This window comes from Notamacropus eugenii, chromosome 5 (genome assembly GCF_028372415.1).
Source record: "Notamacropus eugenii isolate mMacEug1 chromosome 5, mMacEug1.pri_v2, whole genome shotgun sequence".
In the NCBI taxonomy this organism is placed as follows: Eukaryota; Metazoa; Chordata; class Mammalia; order Diprotodontia; family Macropodidae; genus Notamacropus; species Notamacropus eugenii.
This window is the reverse complement of record NC_092876.1, coordinates 301,316,233-301,337,213: the sequence shown is the minus strand read 5'-3', so window position 1 is coordinate 301,337,213 and position 20,981 is coordinate 301,316,233. Positions and strand designations below refer to the sequence as shown.

The following is a 20,981-nucleotide window of genomic DNA, read 5'->3' as shown; positions in this document are numbered from 1 at the left end:
TGACTCTTATTGTTACCCTGAGAAAGACTGTAGGGGGAGAGACAAAAAGCATGGCAAATTACTTCAGCATTAGGAAATAATAAGAGAGTAAAGATGAAATTGTAGAAGCAAAGTACAGGGATTTTTGTGTCTTTTTTTTTCCTTTCTTGTACTTCTGTACAGTGAAGATATACCCTAAGCTGTCAGAACCATATTAAATGGGGCATAGTTAAATTGAGTGGCTCTGATAAGGGCTCCACCGTGCTATCAAAGTTTTAGATCAGCTGGATTGAATTTCTGGCATATTGCACATTTCCAGACTTTCATTCTCTCTTTTTTTCCTTTCAGTGACACTACAAGGGCAGCCTTAGATATGCTTATAATTTGTAGTCTTATAATGCAGGGGACATCTACATTTTCAAAGAAGAGATGATACCATGCAAGCCAGGAGCAAAGAAAAAAAAGTTTTGCAAAGTACACAGGCTGCATACTGTTTCTGAGAGTTTGAAAAATGACCTTGCATCTGCCTTGAGTCAAGATAGTTATTTGAATGAAAAATAAAAATGTGCATTTACTTAAACTTTAAGTATGGCTGTGGTATTTTAACCTTAAGAACTCTAAACATCAATAATGAAGCTAATAGGTTTTCCAATTCCCATTATGATTATGCCTGAAACATTCTCCTCCCTTGATATATCTCCCAAAGAAATGCATAATTGCTTCATATTTCAAATTTTCTCTCAGAAAATGGTAGCAACTGCCATATTTTTACAGCCTTCTTTTATAAGAATAAAAAAAGTTATGGATATATTCCTTCAATAAAAAGCAGAATTTTTGTAGAAATGCTGCAAATCCTTCATGAAGAGCAAATGAATAGGACAAAATCAATTATTTGAGTGAAAAAAGACTATGGGGATGGGATGTGGATACAAATGCAATCTGAAATATAAATACTGGTTAAAGTTACCACACCCCAGGAAGATATACATGGCTTTCTTTTAGGGAAACTATTCACTGATAGTTTCATTTCAACAGTAAGAGAAAAAAATGATGTGTACAAATAGTCTTCCTCAAATTTTATAGCACTTCCAGCTTGGAGTGGCTTGAATTGGCATATGTGAGTCCTAAAAAAGATATGAGATGCACCCCCAAGACATCAGCCAGAGCTAATATTCATCATTTCTGCTTCTCCAACCAAATTTGCTCCTTTTTACATTTTTGATGGTGGAGATGATCAACATTAGAATTTCCAACACAAGGGTATAATTTTAGGAAAGTACACTGGTGTGTTTTGATGGGAACACACTGTGGTTATGCCATCATTCTGCATATGTAGTTGGAGAAAGTCACCAGCAGAAACTGGAAGATCATTCCAAGTGGCAGCATTGCCCAGTCTGTAATCAAACTGCCAGATTCTTCTACTGATTCTCATCCCTCCTTCCCTCCTTTCCTTCCACCCCCAGTCTCTTAACTCTATATTTATGTTATCAAACAGCTACAGTGCTGCTAGACTCCTTGGATGGAAAGGCCCTATCCTAGTTCAGAACACAGAAATACAATCAGGCTGATGCAGCATGTGAAGGAACTTACCAAGGTTTCTTTCGGTGTTTCCACATCAGCTTTGGTTTTGCTGCTTTTCTTGCGGTTTCCTTGAGCGCTGATCGAGTTGCCGGGAAGAGTGGAGCCTTGGGAGTTGTCCTTAGACACACTCCTGTAGGAAACATTTGATCCACCTTCTGTCTGTTGTGTAGCTTTCTTATCAACTCTGCAGGTAGAAAGGGATTCCTCTGATAGATCAGATTGTCTTTGTTCACTCACACTACTTTACCCATTTCTTTAGTGTTTAAAACAACTTTCCGGCACCTTTTTGTTTCTATGCCTTTGTATGATAAATATTTTGAACCAGTTCTCCAAGATCTGTTGCTTACAGTTTCAGGTAGTGGATTAATTTAGCTTTTGCCCACTGAATGCTGTATTTTTTATGATGAAAATTGCTAACGGGCAAACTGAAAACTATGTATAGTTATTGTTAAATGGCCCCCCTGGCCTAAGGTTAGCAGGAAAATATAATTACTTTTGGAAAGTTACCAAGTATATGTTTTCTGGTTTACAATCAATGAAATCGGCATACATTAAAAAATGTATGCATAATTGTCTTCTATTTCATGCCATATGCGTACATTCATGGTTCCTGGGGTAGGCTGAATTTCTATCAACTTTGATAAAACTTACCATTCTTTAATTTCAAAGACCATTGGTTTGGTTAACAAAGTAGCATGAACCAAATTATCGTTTTATTGCTAACATTTTTTTTTTTAATTTTAAATTCTTGCTAATGTATAAAAGACTGTTACTATGGATTCTGTTGAGGAAACATGCTTCCATTGCATTTATCATCCCCCAAAGTCTCCTTTCCAGAAAAATAAAATAAAATAAACATAGTGAAGATCAATGAATTACCTGTTTAAAAGTTCTTTCATAAAGGTATCTTTTGCTGAACATGTGGCAGGACTGAGTCTATTCTTGTGTTCAAACTTCATTTGGACATGAATGTCTTGTGGAGTTCTCATATTCCTCTTGCTTTTGAAGACATTGTCTGGAACATCTCCTGTCTCTGTTTTCCTGTTGAATTCATTTTCTATTTCACATTGCAGTTCAAGCTTCTTTTTGTCTTTCTTTTTCTCTACTTTTTGCTGTTTGTTTCCAAATCCCAAACTCTTTGCATCTTTCTTATCCACTTTGGTTTTGGAGATGTCCATTTTTCTGCCACTCAGAGCTGGGAGTTTACTCCTTCGAAAACCAAACCAGCTGGCAATAGAGGGTCCCATCTTTTGTTTAGCCTCCATAGTGGGAGACTTAGTTTGCACTTGGCCCTTTTCCACATTTTCCTGTATGCAGAGCATGACTTTTTCTTCTATTGTTGGTGGGACTGGGACATCTTGGCTTAAATCTCCTATTTCAGAACTGTTTGATGGTTTCCCAGGGATTTCTTGCTTGCATGCAGGGCTTACTTCAAGATGACCTAGGCATTGAATTCTCCTTGGACTTTGAAGAGAACTTGCCTGATCTAAAAGATGACTGGGTGATGATGGCGATGGAAGGCATCTGTAAAGGCCATTGCCTTGTTCCTCAGGCATAGTTAAGGTTGGGCAGTCTCCTTGAGAGGGTGACCTGTGAGTTTCAACCCTGGATACACTCTGAATCTCTTCCATTTTGGGAGAAATCCTGAAAGGCAATTTGCTTGGACTACCATGATGGCTGCTGGAACTGTTTGTACTTCCATGAGATCCTTGCCGAGAATAGGAATCCTCCAATGGTTTAGCAGATATTGAAAGGTTCTCTGTGATCGACCCTGAAGCTGTCTTGCTTGTGAATCCATCAGTAGCAGAGTTCTGGCGTGTGAGAGAATTGCCTCTGTCAGTTGTATTGGTAATGATTTGAGTCCGTACTTTACCAAGCCCTTCAGAGGCAGCAGTGGAAGGCTTTTCTCCAGAATGAACACTGAAACTTTGACTCCGAGCTTTGGCCCCATTCATTCCTAGAGCTGGTTTTAAATGTGGCTTGTTGGAAGATATGGACCTCTTCATAAATCTGTTTTCTAACACATCTCCCCTGTCAGCCTCTGTGTGGCAGTTCTCAGATGACTGTGGAAGGGTGCTCTCTATGGCAAGGCCTGAAGGAAAACTGCTTTTCATGTCTAAATCCACCATTGACACATTTAGTTCACCACTTGTAACAATTCTTGTTAGATCTAAGGATTCTTCGGGCTTGGACTTGCTTGCTACAGCACAGCTTTTGGAAGCTGCATTTATACTCTCCTTTTCCTGTTTCCCTGGCACAGTGGAACTCTTCCTGAGCAGTTGAGGGGATTTTACAAGGGCTTTGAGTCCCACAGGGAGACGAGTTTTCAGTCCTTTGTCATGAGAACCTTGGATGTTGTTTGTGGTCTCATGACTTTTAGAGGATGGGGATGATGAGGGACTATTAACCTGAGATGACACTGATTCATTCCCACTAACAGGGTGAGACTTCGGTGATTTGGAAAGACAGTCAGTGTACTGTCCTCTCCTTCCTGGAGATGAGCTTTTTGAGGAAGGCATTTCTAGAGGTCCACAGCCTAAGGGAATATTCTTGGTTGTCTGTAAGCCTGTGTCAGGAAGTCCTTGATTATTTCCAGAAGCTTGGTGACTGGAGACTTTCGTAGAACTTTTCTTAGGAGAAACTTTTGGAGGGCCTGGGCCAATCATAGCAAATGTACCAGAAGACAGCTGACTTGCACATCGGCTTTGGACTATTTTTTCTTCATTAGATGAAGGGTGAGAGAAGTCAGGCTTTTTGAGTACCATGACTGCTTTTTTCCCTTGCACTTCAGGCATAGCCTGATTGGAAGAAATGCTAGCACTGGGGGATGCTTTCGGTGGGGAGGATCTTAGTGTGGTCTTTGCCATTTCACTAGAGACACCTGTTCCTGACCTGCTGGGTAAAGGTGATGAATGTTCATAATTAGGCCTGATCAGCAGTGAAGCCGACCTGCCTGGAGGGGGAGGGGGAGAAGGAGATTTGACCACTTCTTCTGGTCCCAAGTTATACTGTTTCTCCTTGGTTGGAGGCTCCCCATAGTCAGTAGGTTCAACAAGGGGTCTTGGCAGTAATAGAGAGCTTTTAGAACCCTTGACAGAATTTTTTAAGCCGTGAGGAAGTAGCTTTGGCTGTTTGGGGATATGGGAGTCAGGCTGTGGATGCAAATGATGTACTGGGCTCTGGGCTTTTTGGAACCTAGAGAGTTTTACAGGAGGCAAGGCTGGTGATTTTTCTAGGGCCATGGAGCCAGGAGGTGAGGCTACAGATGTGTCATCAGGATCTGTTACCTTTGATTTCTGAGGCAAAGACTTCCCCCTGCTCGGTATTTTAGTCAGATTTTGTTTGTGGCTCATACCCATGGACATGGAAGACACAGAATTGCTTCGGTATGTTATGTTATGTGTTGATTTGGCTTCCTTTTGTCGCTGAGTATTTTCTAGTATTGATCTTCCAGGGCTTAAAGACTCTGTGGGCATCGCAAGAACACCTGTATTTCCAGTCTCAATGATATCTTTGTGAGTTCTTTTCTTTCTTTCATCTTCAGGTGTCTTTAAAATGGTGTAGTCTCTTGCATTCATTCCTAGCTGCAAATTAGTGATTCCCTGAGGTAAGAGTTCAGTGTACTCTGCACTGGGCCCAGTTGGAGCTTGGTTGATTGAAATTTCATTTCTAGTAACAGTGACAACTCCAGTCTGATGTGAGCTGAATTCAATAGGCTCCCCATCCTCAGCATCAAATATTACAGTAATACATTCTTCAGAGGAAGTCTTTTTGATGACCCTCTGCTGTTTAATGAAACTAAATGTCTTTGGCCTGCTATCTGAGGAAATGGGCATTTGTTTTTCCTCTTTACGGGAAGACACAAGTTGAGATTTTCCGTGCCCCATCAGGATGTCAAAAGTCTGAGTACCAGGAGTTACCAACAAGTCAGAAGGACTCTTCTCATCACTGCTTTCTATATGTAATTCATCAAGGGTCTCACAGTCATCCGTATCAGAAAGCTGTAGATTAAGGTCCATATGGCCTAGACCAGGCAGGTCTTTTTCTTGTTTCAACTGCCTATTTGAGCACAATTCTCCCTCTGATAGGCAGTTGCTATCAAAATTGGTCAATTTTTCAGGTTTTTCCTTGAAATCAGCAGAGGAAGTATTTTCTGAAAAGTTTTTCCCACTGGACTCCCAACCAAATAGACTGTCAGAAACACTGTGAGTTAACTTGTTACAGTGCACCCTGTGGTCTTTGCTTGGGATTTCATGGAGCAAGGCCAGAGAAGAAGCTTCATCATCTGCATCATCATGGGAATCAGAGTCATAAGTGAATGCCTCTGGGTGCTTTTTGCACGGGCTTCCTGTTTCTGTTGGTATACAATGAGGATGCTCCTTATGGCTGCCACATTTAATCCCTGGGGAATAGATTCCTTCATTTGAGTTCATGCAATCTTTATAACCCCATTTGGTTATTACAGAAGGAGGTTCAAGCAATACTTTTCGTTTCTGCAGTTTCCTTAGCCCTTCCAAAATGTGGCTTTCCTTAACACGTGTTGTAGGTAGCTCATCTGCCGGACTAGCAAAGTCACTTGGGAGGGATGAGGCAATGCTAATCCTTTTGTCCCAGTTAAGTGATGACTGTCAGGGGAAAAAAAAGTCAATATTATAAAACAACGAAGTAAACAGGTTGGAAATAGCCTTAAAAGAAAAAGAGGAGTAGCCAATGAGCTTGTCATGTCCTGGTGATATAGCCATTCACTCATCTATTAATCAGATATTTGTTGAGTGTCTACTTTGTGCAAGGCCACTGGAAAAGCACTGAAGGGAACCCCAGGTCCCTGTCTTCAAGAAGTTTGCATTCTGGTAAAGGAGAAAGGGCATGAATACAACAAGGCACAATGTTATCAAGTAAAAATAGAAATAAAGTGTTTGAGGTATTCAGAAGAGGGAGGGATTATTTCTGGTCAAAGTGACAGAGAGGGCTTCGTGGAGGAGCTACAATTTGAGTTGTCTTTAAATATAAGGAAAAATAAGAGGGAGACATTGAAAGAATACCACGAGCAGAAAGGCACAAGGTCTATACAGATCGCACTAAATGGATAATTCTGACAGAAGGAAAGGAAGTAAGGCTTGAAGGGTAGGTTGGGGTCAAGGATGGGCTTGAATGCTAAGATAAATGTGAAGTATAGAGCTTTTCAGTTAACACTGGGAAATCCCTCAAGATTTTTAAAAATAATTTCCCAACAGTCAGGTAGACATCCAGAAATGTGTGGTTAGTACTTTAATGTAATTAGTGACCTGAATAAGTTAAAACTCTTTTCTTCAGTGCCTCTCTGGAGCAGACTTAAGTCCCCAGGAAGAAATCAGTTTGAGTGCACTTGCCATGTGCAGTGTACACAGGAAAGGCCTGCTCCCTATTCTTGGCAGTCTGGGAGTTCATCGTATTCCACCCCCACCCCCCCCACCCCACTGCTTACAAAAATATATCTCTTTGGCCTTTTAAAGGAATGAGACATTTGGCTACAATTAGAAGGCTTAGTAGTTGGATCTATGCCCTCTGTACTTTCCTCTTTTTTGACCAAATGTGGAGTAGGAGGAGTATCCTGCTCCCTCTCTAAAAAAAATGAAACTTGAAAGAATACGATCATACCCAGACACTTAGGAAAACTTAAATGAGGTATAGGTAGTCTACCTTTTCATTCTGGGAAAGATCAAATGTCTAATGCTTAGTGCAAAGAATTAAATTCTATCAGATACGGTCTTCTAACAAGTATTGACCACACAATAATATGTGCCAAAAGCATACACACACACACACACACACACACAAACACACACACACACACGAGATTCATAGTATATTTATGACAACACAGACCAGAGTCATGATGTTTTTGAGGTTTCTATAATAATCTCAAGTGCTTATAAATCAGCTTTGAATGTTTTCTTGCATTTCCGGTTCATCTATAAAAATAAAATGCAGGTGTGTAAACTACATGATATAAGTAATATTTAAAAAAGCTAATACTAGTACAAAAGAGGATGCTGCAGGTCAGTGTTCTTGAGTGGCCTTTTCTCTACTCACCCAAATCCTTAGAAAAAGAGTGAGATCCCATTAGGGAGTCACAGCTATTACAGAATTACCAGTGAAAAAGCTGTCACAGCTTGGGGATTTTAAGCCTGTCCATGATCCTGCTAGTTATATTCACAAGAACAAAAAGAGACTAGAAAAAAAACAGTCTATGAGAGACTGCAAATGCCAGATCTGTTCAAGCTACAGACTTGTTCAATTTATTCTCTGCCAATACCTCTCTACTTTGGCTAATAACTACAAATTTTGTGCATCCCTTAACCAATTTAAACCTCACCTCCTGTGAAGCCTTCCTTGAAGTTTCTACTTCACAGCCTGCCTGCCTCTCTCTCTCTCTCTCTTTCTCCCCCCCCCCCCCCCCCCCCCCGGAATTTATATTATCTTGAATTTAACAAATGTTTCCACAGACATTTACTAAGTACCTGCTTTATGCAAATGACTTTCTAGGTTCAGAAGAAACAGCTTTACAATGGCTTCCGATCTGCTTTCAAGGACCTTATGGTCTACTGGGAGGTATGATTAACTTGGTATATATAGTTTTACTATTTCATGGTTCTTATCTCTTCAACTTGGAGGCAGCATGTCTCTATGGAATAAGAGTTGACTTCAGTGCCTGCTAGGAATCCCTGGGTTCAAGTTCTGCCCCTAAAATGTACTGGTAAAATGACCTTCACAAAAGTCACTTAAAATCCCAGTGCCCTAGTCAGTTCTCTGAGACTATACGTTGCAGAGAAACTGCTTACTTGTAGAGGTAGAAGAAATCTTCTCATCTGCAAGTTCCCCAAACCAGTGAAATATCAGGTGCAGTCCCTATTTTCCATCTTTTCAATTTGATTCTAAGTTTATTAACGGTACATTTATATCCTTATATTCCTTACTTACTACATATTTAAGAATTGGCTGAGTGAAGACTAGAGAGAGTAGAAAGGTTGTTGGGAGAAATGAACAGTCATGCCATCTACCCTGCTGCTGCATCCTGAGAACCACTGTTCCTTGTCTTCTGCCCTGCATCTGTACCCTCCTACATGGGTTATTTATTCCCCATGTTAGAAGCTCCCTGAGCAATGGGTATATCTCACTTTTACATTTATAGCTATTCCTAGTACTTAGCGCATTATCTGGCAAATTCTATATATTTTATAAGTGATTTTTTTCCCAAAATAGAACAAGCTACCATAGAGTAAGATTTTCCCAGTAAAAGCACATAAGCAATGTTTTGACCTCAAAATCTGGAAAAAGGTCAGTGGATTAATTTGAGATCAGGGGAAATGAGAAAGGTAGGAAGAGGGAAAGGTAAGGAAAGAAAAGGCTTACACTCTTAGCAGAAGAAAGAAGTAGTGAACCTGAAGTCTTATTAGGCAATTCTAATTCTCCATATGTGCAGACAGAAATGAGAATTAGAGTCGCACTGTTTATTTGCTTAGAAGAAAGCATTAATGAGGGCAGTGTCTTGTGTTCATCTCAAAAGGACTAGGTTTCTTCCTGTTTCTTGATCAACAGATATGCCACTAACCCTAACCAATCTTTCCAATGAATAACTGCACATGTCCTTAGTCATAAGAAGGACTTGGGGGAAGTGAGGAGGAATCAGCACACACCCATCTTCATTACTAGGAAAATAACTCAAAACACAGGTGGGGCAGTGGGACAGACATGCCATAAGTCTGATACGTTTCCTACTCTCACTCTATCTTCTTCTACACAATGCAAAAACAACTTTACAAAAGAATACAGCAAATCTGGCTACATGATTTTATGTCTCTGTATTCATGTAGGAATGAATACATGACTTTTTCCTGATACTTTCTTGGGAACCAGGGATATGTCTTCGATGTTACAAACTTGTAAGGTGAGGCCCCTTAAAATGTTATTAACCAACTATCTGATGGCAAACTGCATAAAGGTTCTTTAAAATCTTCATATCTACTCAGGGAAAAGATCTCTTTTGCGTACTGCAGTTTGCGCTACAAGGTAGCCTTGCCTAGATAAAAAACAAAGCAGAAGAAAGGAAAAAGAGAGAAAAGGAGTGAGTAAAAAATGCAGGGGCTGATATGACTAGATAGTTCATGAAACCACCTGAGAGACAGAAAACATCACTAATCTTCACTTCCCAAATTGACAAGACCTCAGACTCTCACTTCATTGTTCAGATCACTGAACAACTACTTGATGGTAGCAACTTTGGTAATGCACCGAACATAGCACGTTGCATTAAGAATCAGATCACAAGAGGAAAAAAGACTTAATATTTAATATTCAGGCTTAAAATCTTTTTCCAGATCTTGATAATATCCATTCAGATTATGGTGGGCCTGCCTTTTGATATCTATTTTCTAGTAGTTATCAAGGCAAATGTGTTCTTTTGGTTCTCATCCTTAAAGTAAATCCATATGGATGAAATAAAAATTCCTCAACATCATCAGGTAATACTTTCTGCTGCGGTCCATTCATCGCTTTTCTCCCTTTGCTTCCAATTTGGAAAATAGCTATTGCAAATAGAGTGGATAAGACTTGCCCAATGGGAGGCTTAAAAGTAGACAGCAGTAGAATATTATGAAAAAGACACAGAGGTATTACCACCCAGAACTTGTTCCAAAAATAAAGCAAAAGAGGAAAAATTTTTAAATTGGGAGAGGTCTTTTATAAATCATTATTAGCATAATTCTTCTAATATTTATAAATACATCTGTGGATCTTTTAAGTATTTCATATGAGTTATATGAATTCATTTACATGAGTTGTCATTACAAAATAGTGACTGATTTTGAAATGAACCAAAGTTTATACATCCAAATAAATCCTGTCCCTTTCAATGAATTTGCATATTTGCTTAATGATACTGCCCCTAGTCAAACACTTTTAGAACTCTTTCTTTAAAACTGCCTTCAGAATATTTCTTCAAAAGTATCTAGTCTCCATCCTCTGAGGATAGATTTGATTTTAGGAAAAAAAAAAACCTACTTGGAGCCCAATATGGAGAGTAAGATAGGTCAACCAGCTGGAGAATATATGCAAACTGGTATACATCTATAAAATAGTGAGAATATTTTTCTTGGATGGCTTAGAAATTGGCGCTAAAGGCAATTCCAAAAGAAAATTTCTTGAAGTTTTGCAGTATAACAAATGGCAGTATCCTTGGAATAATATGTAGACTACTAAGGTGACTACATTGCAATGGACTAAATTCCTCTGAATGTATAATTTTTCTTATACTTCTTTTAATAATTCATCCTTTTTATGTCCTAATCACACCACCTATTCTAGATAGTTACGGAACCTCATTATGGAGCCTGTTGTTCAAGCCCATTTTATAGATGATGATCTGTGTGGTATAGAGAGGTTAAGTGACTAATTAAAGAAAACCTGTGCATGTGTTCATCCTTCATTGCCGAAGAAGACCATGCCATCAGAGAAATAGTGATATGACTTGCACTTGACTTTGTTTTGAGTGAGGGAGGGCTGTGCAGGTCACCAGCCTCACTTCTCCTCCAGAACCATCTGAATTCAGTGACCAGATACTTATCAGGATGACTGGAAATGACCAAGGATGAGGCAATTGAGGTTAAGTGATTTGCCCAAGGTCACACAGCTAGTGAGTATCAAGTGTCTAAGGTGACATTTGAACTCAGGTCCTCCTGACTCCTGCACTGGTGCTCTATGGACTGCACCACTTAGCTGCCCTAAAGAAAACCTAGCATATGGGAAAGGACTAGAATAAAGTCTTTGTCCCCTTATGCTATAGGGTTTTATGTTTTACGTCTAGTAAATCCTCTAGATAAAGAGATTTCTTAAGAGGAGACTTCTGTAATTCTGAAACAAGAAAGAACATGTTATTTTCCTTCCTGGGTCCTGTATTACCTATAGAGCTAAAGAGAATCCTAAAATATCCCTCACTGTACAACTTCCCATCTCTGCCTATTGACTTCCTACCCATGTTTCAAGGCCCAATCGTAATACCATCCCAACACCACAAAGACATGCCATCATTCATCCACCTGGAAGTGATTTCTTCATTTTATGAATGGTAGTACTTTGTGTACATCTCTTATAGTACTTGTCCCCTTTGCATCTTAGTCATTTCATTGAAATCATAGAATGATAAAATATTTCAGTGCCAATGTGATATCCACGGCAGCTGCTATGGATATACAGGTATATTTCCAGGGTAAATTTGCAAAATATAAACTCTCTTCCTCAAAGACAAAACCAAAATATTTATTCAGATACCAGAAAGCCAATTCCACCATGGTAACCAGGAACTGTGTGCACATTAACAATAAAGGGAGCACTGCCATCACCAAGCCTTCCTTCTGTCAGGCCTCCCCACGAACAAGCTCCCTTAGGCAAAATGCCCCTCTCTCACTCAGGCTAGCTGCTCTCCTCTGCTCTGTCTGGTGCTTCTCTCAGCTCCACCTCCCTCTCTCTCAGCTCTGCTCTTCCTGCCCCCCCTGCTTGGCAAGCTCCTCCCATGTGACTCAGGCTCCATGTGACTGAGGCTGTGGGCTCTGCCACAGCTCAAAGCAGGTCACATGGACCTAATAAGGAGCAGGGAAATTCTTCAAATTCCCTTAATAATAACAAATATGAATTAGGAGGGACCCTAGAGACCATCTAAGCAATTTTGATATTCCTTGCAAGAAATTACTCCCTACCTTCACAAAATCTGCTTTCTTATAACTTCTACTAGGTGGTCCTATTTCTGTCTTCTGAAAGCACAAAGCACAAGTCTAATGAACTTAACTCATGATAGACCTTAAAATATTTTGAAGACAGGTATCATCTTTACCCTAAGCATTCTCTTTGTCAGGCTAACTACTTCCAAAATTGTCCATCAATTCTTGTAAAACATGACTTGAAGTGTCCTTATCCTCTTACTCATGTGTTTTTTTGTTTGTTTGTTTCGTAGTGCTCAGCGTTCCAGGTGTGGTGTGACCAATGAAGAGAATAGATAATCAACTCCTTTGTTCTGAACACTTAGCATTCATTAATTTAGCCCAATATGAATGTGCTTTATAAAAAATTAATCAGTCAGGTCACCAAACAAAAAAAAAATATTCCTTTCTGTTTTCATTAGGAATATTTTCTAGCTATGTTTCTCTTATCTTAGTTTATTTTGTAAATCTAAGTGCAGGATTTTGCACTTATCCTTTTAAAATCTGTATCATTAGAATGACTAGAATATCATTTTGATTAAGTCTTTTGGATTATTGATTGTTTTAACTAAAGTACCAACCATCCAGCTTCATTGAAATTGTATACGTGATAAACAAAAACATCCATGTTTTCATCAAATCATTAATTTTTTTTTTGGAAAAAGCAGGAAATAATACTGCACATTAATAGATAGCTTCTTTCACAGTAACAAATCTATTAGTCAACATTCTTGTACACGGTCTATCAGTTACAAATCAAACCAGCTACATTATCTGGTCCACATGCGTTCATCTTGCCCTCATGGATATGAGTAATAATAGTTTTAATATTTGCTGAAATCCAAATATCTATACATATATGTACATATATATACATATATATAACATGTGGATGTTTATGTATGCATGCATATATATATATGCCCATGCATATACATATATATGCATGGGCATATATATGCAATATCTCTGACCTACCACATTAGTAACTGTCAAAATGGGGAAATGATATTCTCCTGGTATGACTTAAGCTTAGTGAATCCATGCTGGCTCCAACTATTCTCTACTTTCCTTCTTGAATGGGGGAATATCTGAGGTGATAGAAGTCGTTTATCAACTTTTAAATTTCAAAATCTTTTTTGAATTCAAAAGCATTTCTTCATTCTGGTTTTCTAATCACATTAACAGGTTCTTTCAATGCTGCAATTCATATGGACCAGATTACATAAAATAAAGCAACTGTGTGTCTGTCTCCTTATCTATCTCAGGTTTCAATTTCTTATTTGTCAGTTTTTATTCTATCCCTCCCAGTTTGATGATCTTTCTCCTTGATAGAGAGAACAGCAACAAAATAGTCATGTAGTTTAGCTTTTGTTCTGGCTTCTATGGATGGTACCACCTTTGTATACTTGCCATTCCATCACAATACTAGATTGAAAGGTTCCAGAATTTCTGCATTCCTTCAATTTTCATGTTTTACCTGAAGGAAACTCACACACTTATTAATCCCTTCTCTACATGATGGGGACTGAGAATAATACAAACTGGAAACTGCTGAATTAATCTTGGCTGTCCCTGAAAAGTACTGGATTTGCTCAGTTAGTGGTTTCTTTTTTCATCTTTTAATAATGTTCTATACTTAACAGGAAACACCAAGACATACAAGCAAAGTTTTTCCCTCTTCTCAGCTTTGACGTGTCCCTCCAGATCCAGTCATTCACTGGATCAAATGATTATACAAACACACAGCCTGTAGGTTGCATTGTAGTCTGCAAGATTCCCCCAGATGATTCCCCAGGAACCAAATTAAAATGTAACTCAGAAATATTTAACAAAATAAAGAAAATACAATAGAACATAGATAATGTTAATATGTACTAATTTCTAAACCACAAACTGCATAAACAGTTGAATAGTCCCCTTTTTTATTTGAGTTTGACATTGCTAGTTTAAATACCTTGTCCAAAATCACACAGTCAGTAAATGTCAGAGCTGAGATTCACACCTTGTTCTTTTATTCCAAATGCACTGGTTTTTAAAAGTACAACTGGTGAAACAGTTCAAACCAAAGAAAGGTAGATAGAGATCAACCAGCCAAAGGAATTCAACACTCACCACTTTAGGACATAGGATAAGTCTGTCTATCTCAGCTTATTTTGAGAATCAATCAATCAATAAGATTTTATTATATGCCTGCCAGGCATTCTCCTAGGTGCTGAGGAACAGATACAAAGTACAATAACCTCCACTCTTAAAGAGCTTTCATTCTAATGATATCCACATATATTCTCTAGGTTGAGGTGGTTAGAGATAGAAACTTCTCTCTAATCCATGACTGATCCATACACTCTATCATCCACCTCACAAAACTACAGATATTTTCAAGCCACTGTGATGCCGCTACTGTGCCTGGAATATTGGTCTTACCCTTTTACTGAGAGTCTTCCCATCATTCCAAGTGTAGGAGGAGCCACTGGAATATTCACTACATGTGCTAGACAAAGAGAGCTCACTACTGCTGCAGCTGTTCCGAGGACAGAGCCGTCCAGAGCTAGTCACGTTCAAGGCAGGGCACTTTGGGACAGGGACTCCAGATTTCGCATTTAGCTGGCATTCCTATAAAAAGGGGGGGAGGGGGGAAACCAACACCTTGAAATGTAAATCTATTTAGGAAAGAAAATGTAAGTTTACTTTGTCCTAGTCTACAAGCATTAATTGACTGACTGGTTCCTATGAATTTTTCCAAACTCATCGGCAAAGCTAATGTATCCATGGCACTTCCTCATTCTAATTATATCAGTTGGGGAAATGCAGTTATCTTAAAGCATGATTATAGCACCTCATAATAAAGCAGCTTTCCATACTATGGGTTTGGCAGCATGGTGTAGCAGAGGAAATAAAGGTACAAAGTATGACTCTGTCACTACCCAGCTCCATGGCCTTCCTGGGAAAGTCACTTCTAACAGGCCCTTAGTTTCTCCTCTTCTTGCCCTGGACTTAATAATCAAATAATACTAATATTGTTCTTGGAAAGAATATGTCAGTTGGCTACTCTATAGATCAGCTTCTCATTCACAATTCCCCCATTATCATACACACACACACACATACACATATCCATACATTATATATGTATTTTCATGTATGTGTATATTTGCATATACGTGTATATATACATATATATGTGTATACTATGTATGTACATACATATGTATTTATGTATTGTTCCTTCAGCCCATTATAATAAAATCTCCCTGAGGACAGGAAACTCCTTAATTTTTGAAACCATATTTCTAGAACCAAGCACAGTATTTAACAAATAATATCTTTTAAACATTCTTCTTTTAAAAGAATGAAAGGAAGCACTTAAGAAATATGTGTGTGTGTACTTCCCCATTTCCTAATGCAGTATTACATAACAAGATCACACTATTAAAAAAAATACACACTTGATGTTACAATCTATTTCTCATGTGATCATGAACCTCACACCTGGAACTCTTTCCCTCCTTGTCTCCACTTCAAGTCTCAGCCCAAATGTGAGCCCTTCCTTGCCCCCTTTAATGCTACTACTACCTTCTTGGTATTGATTATCTCCATTTAATTCTGTATATATCTTGCTCCTACTCAGTTGTCTGCATGTGTCTTCCCTATCAGATTGTGAGCTCCTTGAGGGAAGGGACTTTTTTGCATCTGCAGTTCTTATTGCAGTGCCTGGCACATGGTAGGGACTTCATAAATGCTTATTTTTGAATTGACATCAAACCCCTCTTTAGTCAGCTGCAGAATTCTGGATTCTGGGTGAGGAGTGACAAGACTGTTTAAATTATACTGCATCTGCATTAGGCACGGGCTATGACAAAATGCGACAGATTAAGCTGTAGAAAGTCCAAGTACATCATGACAACTGCATTATAGTCCTCTAAGGTAACAAATGAGCCCCCCATGAGCTGGACAAGGTAAATTAATTTAGTGTCCCAAATGCAACGTCCACTGAGAATGGAATCTCTCCATTACCTTTGAATTCCAGTTTCCTATCTAGTCTGAAGCTTTGCCTAAGAAACTCTTTGACGTAGAACAATCCATCTTTGTGACACCTGTACACAGCCAAAGCCTCTTGCTTATGCAATTTATTGACACTTTATGGGTGCCTTTGGTACTCGAGTAGCTATCACCCTTCTCCAAATGCAATTCCAGCTGACTGTGAATAAATTCCAACTTTGAGAAACGAAATAATGAAGACCAGAAAGTACTTTTGCTAAAATATTAAACCTTTGTATAAGTAAATATCCAGGATAAGTTTAATTTGTTTTCTAACCAATGCTCACATGTTTAATAATATTAGATCTTCTCTAACATTAGGCATATGGATTGCAGTTGGTATTTCTTCCTTGCTACATAGCTGGTTTTTAAAATGATCTAAGATTCCAAGGCATCTCACTAGCATATTGTGTTGGGTTTTTTTGAAATTCAGCCTCGAATTTCATTAAAAGTAAAAACTCATCTCCAGATCTAGCTTTAAGCAATATTTATTGATTCTTTTGATTTTGCTTATTGCCTGATGCAGCTTAGTTGAGAAGAATGCTTTCATATATATGTCTCAATAGAAGATAACAGACCTGTGATTATATGAAACATAAGCAGCTGGTACAACTACCAGGCAGATTCACCGGCTGCTTAAATCCCGATGATGCCTCATGACAAATTTTAAGAAATATTATATTGAGCAGCATATCTACTTACGGCTTTTTCATTTTCCCTATTTCTTGACACCCTATGTTTTATTACTTCACTGTTTGAGTGAAGAACACAGTGGTGGTTATTAACAGTTTCATCTGCTCTGACAACTCAGGCACATTTGTACCAGAGAAACTAAGGAAGAGGTGCTTACTATCCTGCTACCAGTGTGTGTATAAGAGCTATACAGCTCTAAATATGACAAATAGATCTGTAACCACTGTGCACATGTAAAGATTAGTCCTTTTATTTATTTATTATTTATAGATCTCAATAGGCTTACAGATTAAAACACAGACCAAGACAAAACATTAAAGGGTAGAAGAAGACAGAAACAGAAAGAGTAGATAATTCAGGAGCCCAAACCGGGAATATCATCACACTTGGCAAGCAATCCACCCCTCAGTTTTGGTTCTTGGATAAATGATACTGTGTGGTATCACAGACGGAAAAATCTTCATATGAATCCATCAATTTACAAGGAGATAAAGGAATATTTTTTTAAACAGGCCATCCCTACATCAACCCTTTATAGGGACAGAGGGCAGAATGCTTTGCTGCTGTTACTTGTAACTCTGCCTCAGAATTATAATATGTTCAGGGGCTTAATAGCTTCAAGAACTATCTGCCCCAGTCACACAGCTATTTTCTTTTTCCCTCTGATGTATCTCACACTTCTCTGTGACTATACCTTTGTTAACAGCTGATTCCTTTTTCTAGAATTTTCTGGTCCACTTTTCTAATCTATCCCCATTCAAGTCCTACTTACATGCCAATTTCTAGATCCAATCCCATTTCCTTTTTCCTATGAAGTTTCCCGTGATCATCCTACCTAAAAGTAGATTCTAACCTTCTCTTCTAAAATCACAGGCTATAAAGTGGCAGGGGACCTATGCTGTTTCTACAATACAATTATTTGTAGTGGTCATTTGGAATTTGGCCTTTATAGCATAATGCTGTATTGGCAGGGTAGAATAATGGCTAGAGTTAGCTTCAGAGTCAGGAAAATCTGGGTTCAAGTTCTGTTGGCTGTCTGATTATGGGTAAGTCTCAGCTTCTCAGTATTCTAGAAAACTCGTTAAGACTAAAAGTTTCTAGGAAAGTAAGATCTGATTTAGTAGAGGAAACTCATCTAGGAGCTCCTATATCAATGAAGCCTTTGGTCCAGTCCCTATCTCTTTGGTACTGTTAGCGATCCTTTCATGTACATATTATTTATCCCATTAATCAGACTATAGTTCCTTTAGGATAGGGACCATGGTTTACATTTCTTTGTAGCATTTTAGTACCTGGCATAGGGCCAAACACTTCAATATCACAGATTTAGCACTGAAAGAGACTCTAGAGATCATGTAGATTCTCATTCTACATGTGGAGAAACTGAGTCCAGGAGAAGTTGAATGACTTGTCCAAGATCACGTGGGAAGTAAGTGTTAGAGCCAGGTTTGAATTCAGGTCCTTTTACTACATATAAATTATTGTACCACAGGTAGTAGAAGATCAGTAAACATTTGTTGAGTATAAAAAACATTTGGAGTCAATATGACATTCACAGACAATGTCACTCTCAAAGAACATGATGGCAGCATTCTGAAGTTATATTTCTCTACTGGTATCATTTTTTCTCTAGAGGTGATTCCAACGTCAAAAACTTAAGGAAAGAAGCAGGAATGAATAAGGAGCAGTGTTATGGGGAAAAAAAAACCTGACTGCCAAAGTCATTTTCCATGTTTGGCCATGTTACCCCCTACTCTATAAACTCCATTGTCTCCTTATCACCTGTAGGTTCAAATTAAAGTGCTTCTGTTTGGCTTTACAGTCCTTCACAACCTACTTTTGCAAGTTTAACATATCATATTACTCACCTTCTGGTACTTGAAAGTCTAATCACACTGGCCTCCTGGCTGATTCTCTATCTTTCATGTTGGTATTTCTGCACTGGCTGTCACCCGAGCCTAGAATATACTCCCTCCCCAGCTTTGTCCTTGAGAATTCTGCTTTCTTCAAAACTATGTTCAGATGAAACCTTCTATATGAAGCTTCTTCTCATCTGACAAACTGCTGGTGCCATCTCCCTCAGATATTCACTATCTGTTTGACCTAAGGTTAGTTACTTAATTTCTCTGGGTCTCAGTTTTCTCATCTGTAAAATGAGGGGTTTGGTCCACATGATCTCTGAAGAACTTTTAGTTCTAAACCTATGTTATTATGGTCCATTCCCCCCCAAAATCCTTGTATTTCTCTTTCATATATTTGGTATAAGCTTTTTTTGTGTATATGCTCTTTTCCCTTAAAGAACGCAAGCTTTTCCAGGGGAGGTATTATTTTATTTTTCTCTGCCCAGCATCTAGTCCAGTGCCTGGGTACACAGTAGTATATTAATAAATACTCGTCCACTGATTGTTTGGAAAGATCAATAGTCTTGCAAGGGAACGACCAAAGTTAGCAACTCAATTCTAGTATGTACCAATAGTCTAACTCTTGCAAATTACTGAACATTTATGTGCTTTGGAGTCCTTATTTATAAAATGGGCCTAATAGTACACATGTAATAGTTCGTAGGGCTATTTTGAGCTTACTTATGTACTTACAATCTCACTGCTTTTTAGAAATTACAAAATAAGCAGTATATGTGAATTTTAATTATCTTACTGTTATGCCCGTGTCATTACTAATTGATATGAAGTAGACAAAGCACTTTAAAATATGGAATTCAATCATTAGACCGCATTTGCCCATGTGGTCATCCACTCTGACTCAGGATGGATGACTGGATGGTTAAATGGTCATGGCCATGGCTGGCATTCAATTAATCTCTCTTTCCCACCTCCTGTTACATTGCTATCATGATCTCTAAGATGTCTATTCAGAGATAATGGCATTCGATGAAATGTAAATAATTTTTAAAAAGAAAACAAAACAGCGTACTAACATCTCCATGTTATCTTAATTATATTATGTTAATTTGAAAAATATATGCTTGCAGTTTTGCACTGAATATGTAATTTTTCCATCCTTTATTTTTATACTACCACCTTGAGCAACTCATGCACTTAAAAATCTCACTGTGTGAATTATGACACAAAAGCATCAAAGAATGGTAGCCAAGAATTTCTTGGATGAAATCTACGCAGTTAAATAATATGGCCTTAAGGCCATATTGCAGATTGAATGCTCTTAGTATCTTTATGAATGTGTAAAATTATGGCATTCCACTAAAATTTAATTCCAACTTAACTTAAAAGTATTTACCTTTGATGTAGGCTATCACATTTTGACCGACAAAATTATACAGTAAAATAAAGGGCAAGTTATCTCTAAGTATTCAGCCGTCAGTTTTTAATGTCCTTACATTTCTTCCTATTTTTATCTAGCTTTTGTTTTTAAGTTACCTTATTTCACATAAATGAGCATTAGTAGCCATGCTGGTTAAAGTTTTGCCAAATAAGCACAAAACTAACCCTACATTTAAAAAAAATGCAGAGCTTATGAATTTTTCAAAGTTCATACATAATATATCATAAAAGTCAGATGAGTAATATGGTATATAGGCTTTAATAAAAAGCTCCTTGACCATTTCTCAGAGACTCTGAGATGTAATCAATACCCCAAAAGGTATCTTGGGGACACAGCAAAGATTTATGCTTTTTTTTGCCCAGAGTGACACTTTCTGCTTACTATATCAACCAGGGACATGATATTGAATTTCAAGGAACAGAAGAAAGGAAAGTATTTTTACCTGCCTTACAACCCTTCAAGGAGAAGTTTAATAGTACGCCTGTGACATCATCCTTGATGAAAAGAAAATATGTTAGAAACAAGTGATTAGAAAGCAGTAGGGAGACTCACATGGATGTCAACATCTGTTCGTGATTGCATCAGACTTTGGTTTCTTTCTGCCTCTGAAAGTAAATCCCCTGATGAAAGGTCCAAGATGCGTGAGTGAAGTTTCTA

General features: G+C 38.2%; 1 protein-coding gene across 12 annotated transcripts in view; it reads right to left on the bottom strand.

Moving 5' to 3' along the window:
• Positions 1-20,981, bottom strand: part of NCKAP5 (NCK associated protein 5) — a 1,146,457-nt gene that overhangs the window by 117,332 nt on the left and 1,008,144 nt on the right. For 9 of the 12 annotated variants that reach the window (XM_072613277.1, XM_072613276.1, XM_072613278.1 and 6 more), the window contains 4 exons: positions 20,877-20,978; positions 14,718-14,906; positions 2,440-6,185; positions 1,570-1,744 (listed from right to left, as the gene is read on the bottom strand). In XM_072613277.1, coding sequence (XP_072469378.1) covers positions 1,570-1,744; positions 2,440-6,185; positions 14,718-14,906; positions 20,877-20,978 — 4,212 coding nt within the window. The remainder of the gene's footprint in view (positions 1-1,569; positions 1,745-2,439; positions 6,186-14,717; positions 14,907-20,876; positions 20,979-20,981) is intronic. The other 3 variants (XM_072613282.1, XM_072613281.1, XM_072613284.1) reach the window with 2 other exon arrangements.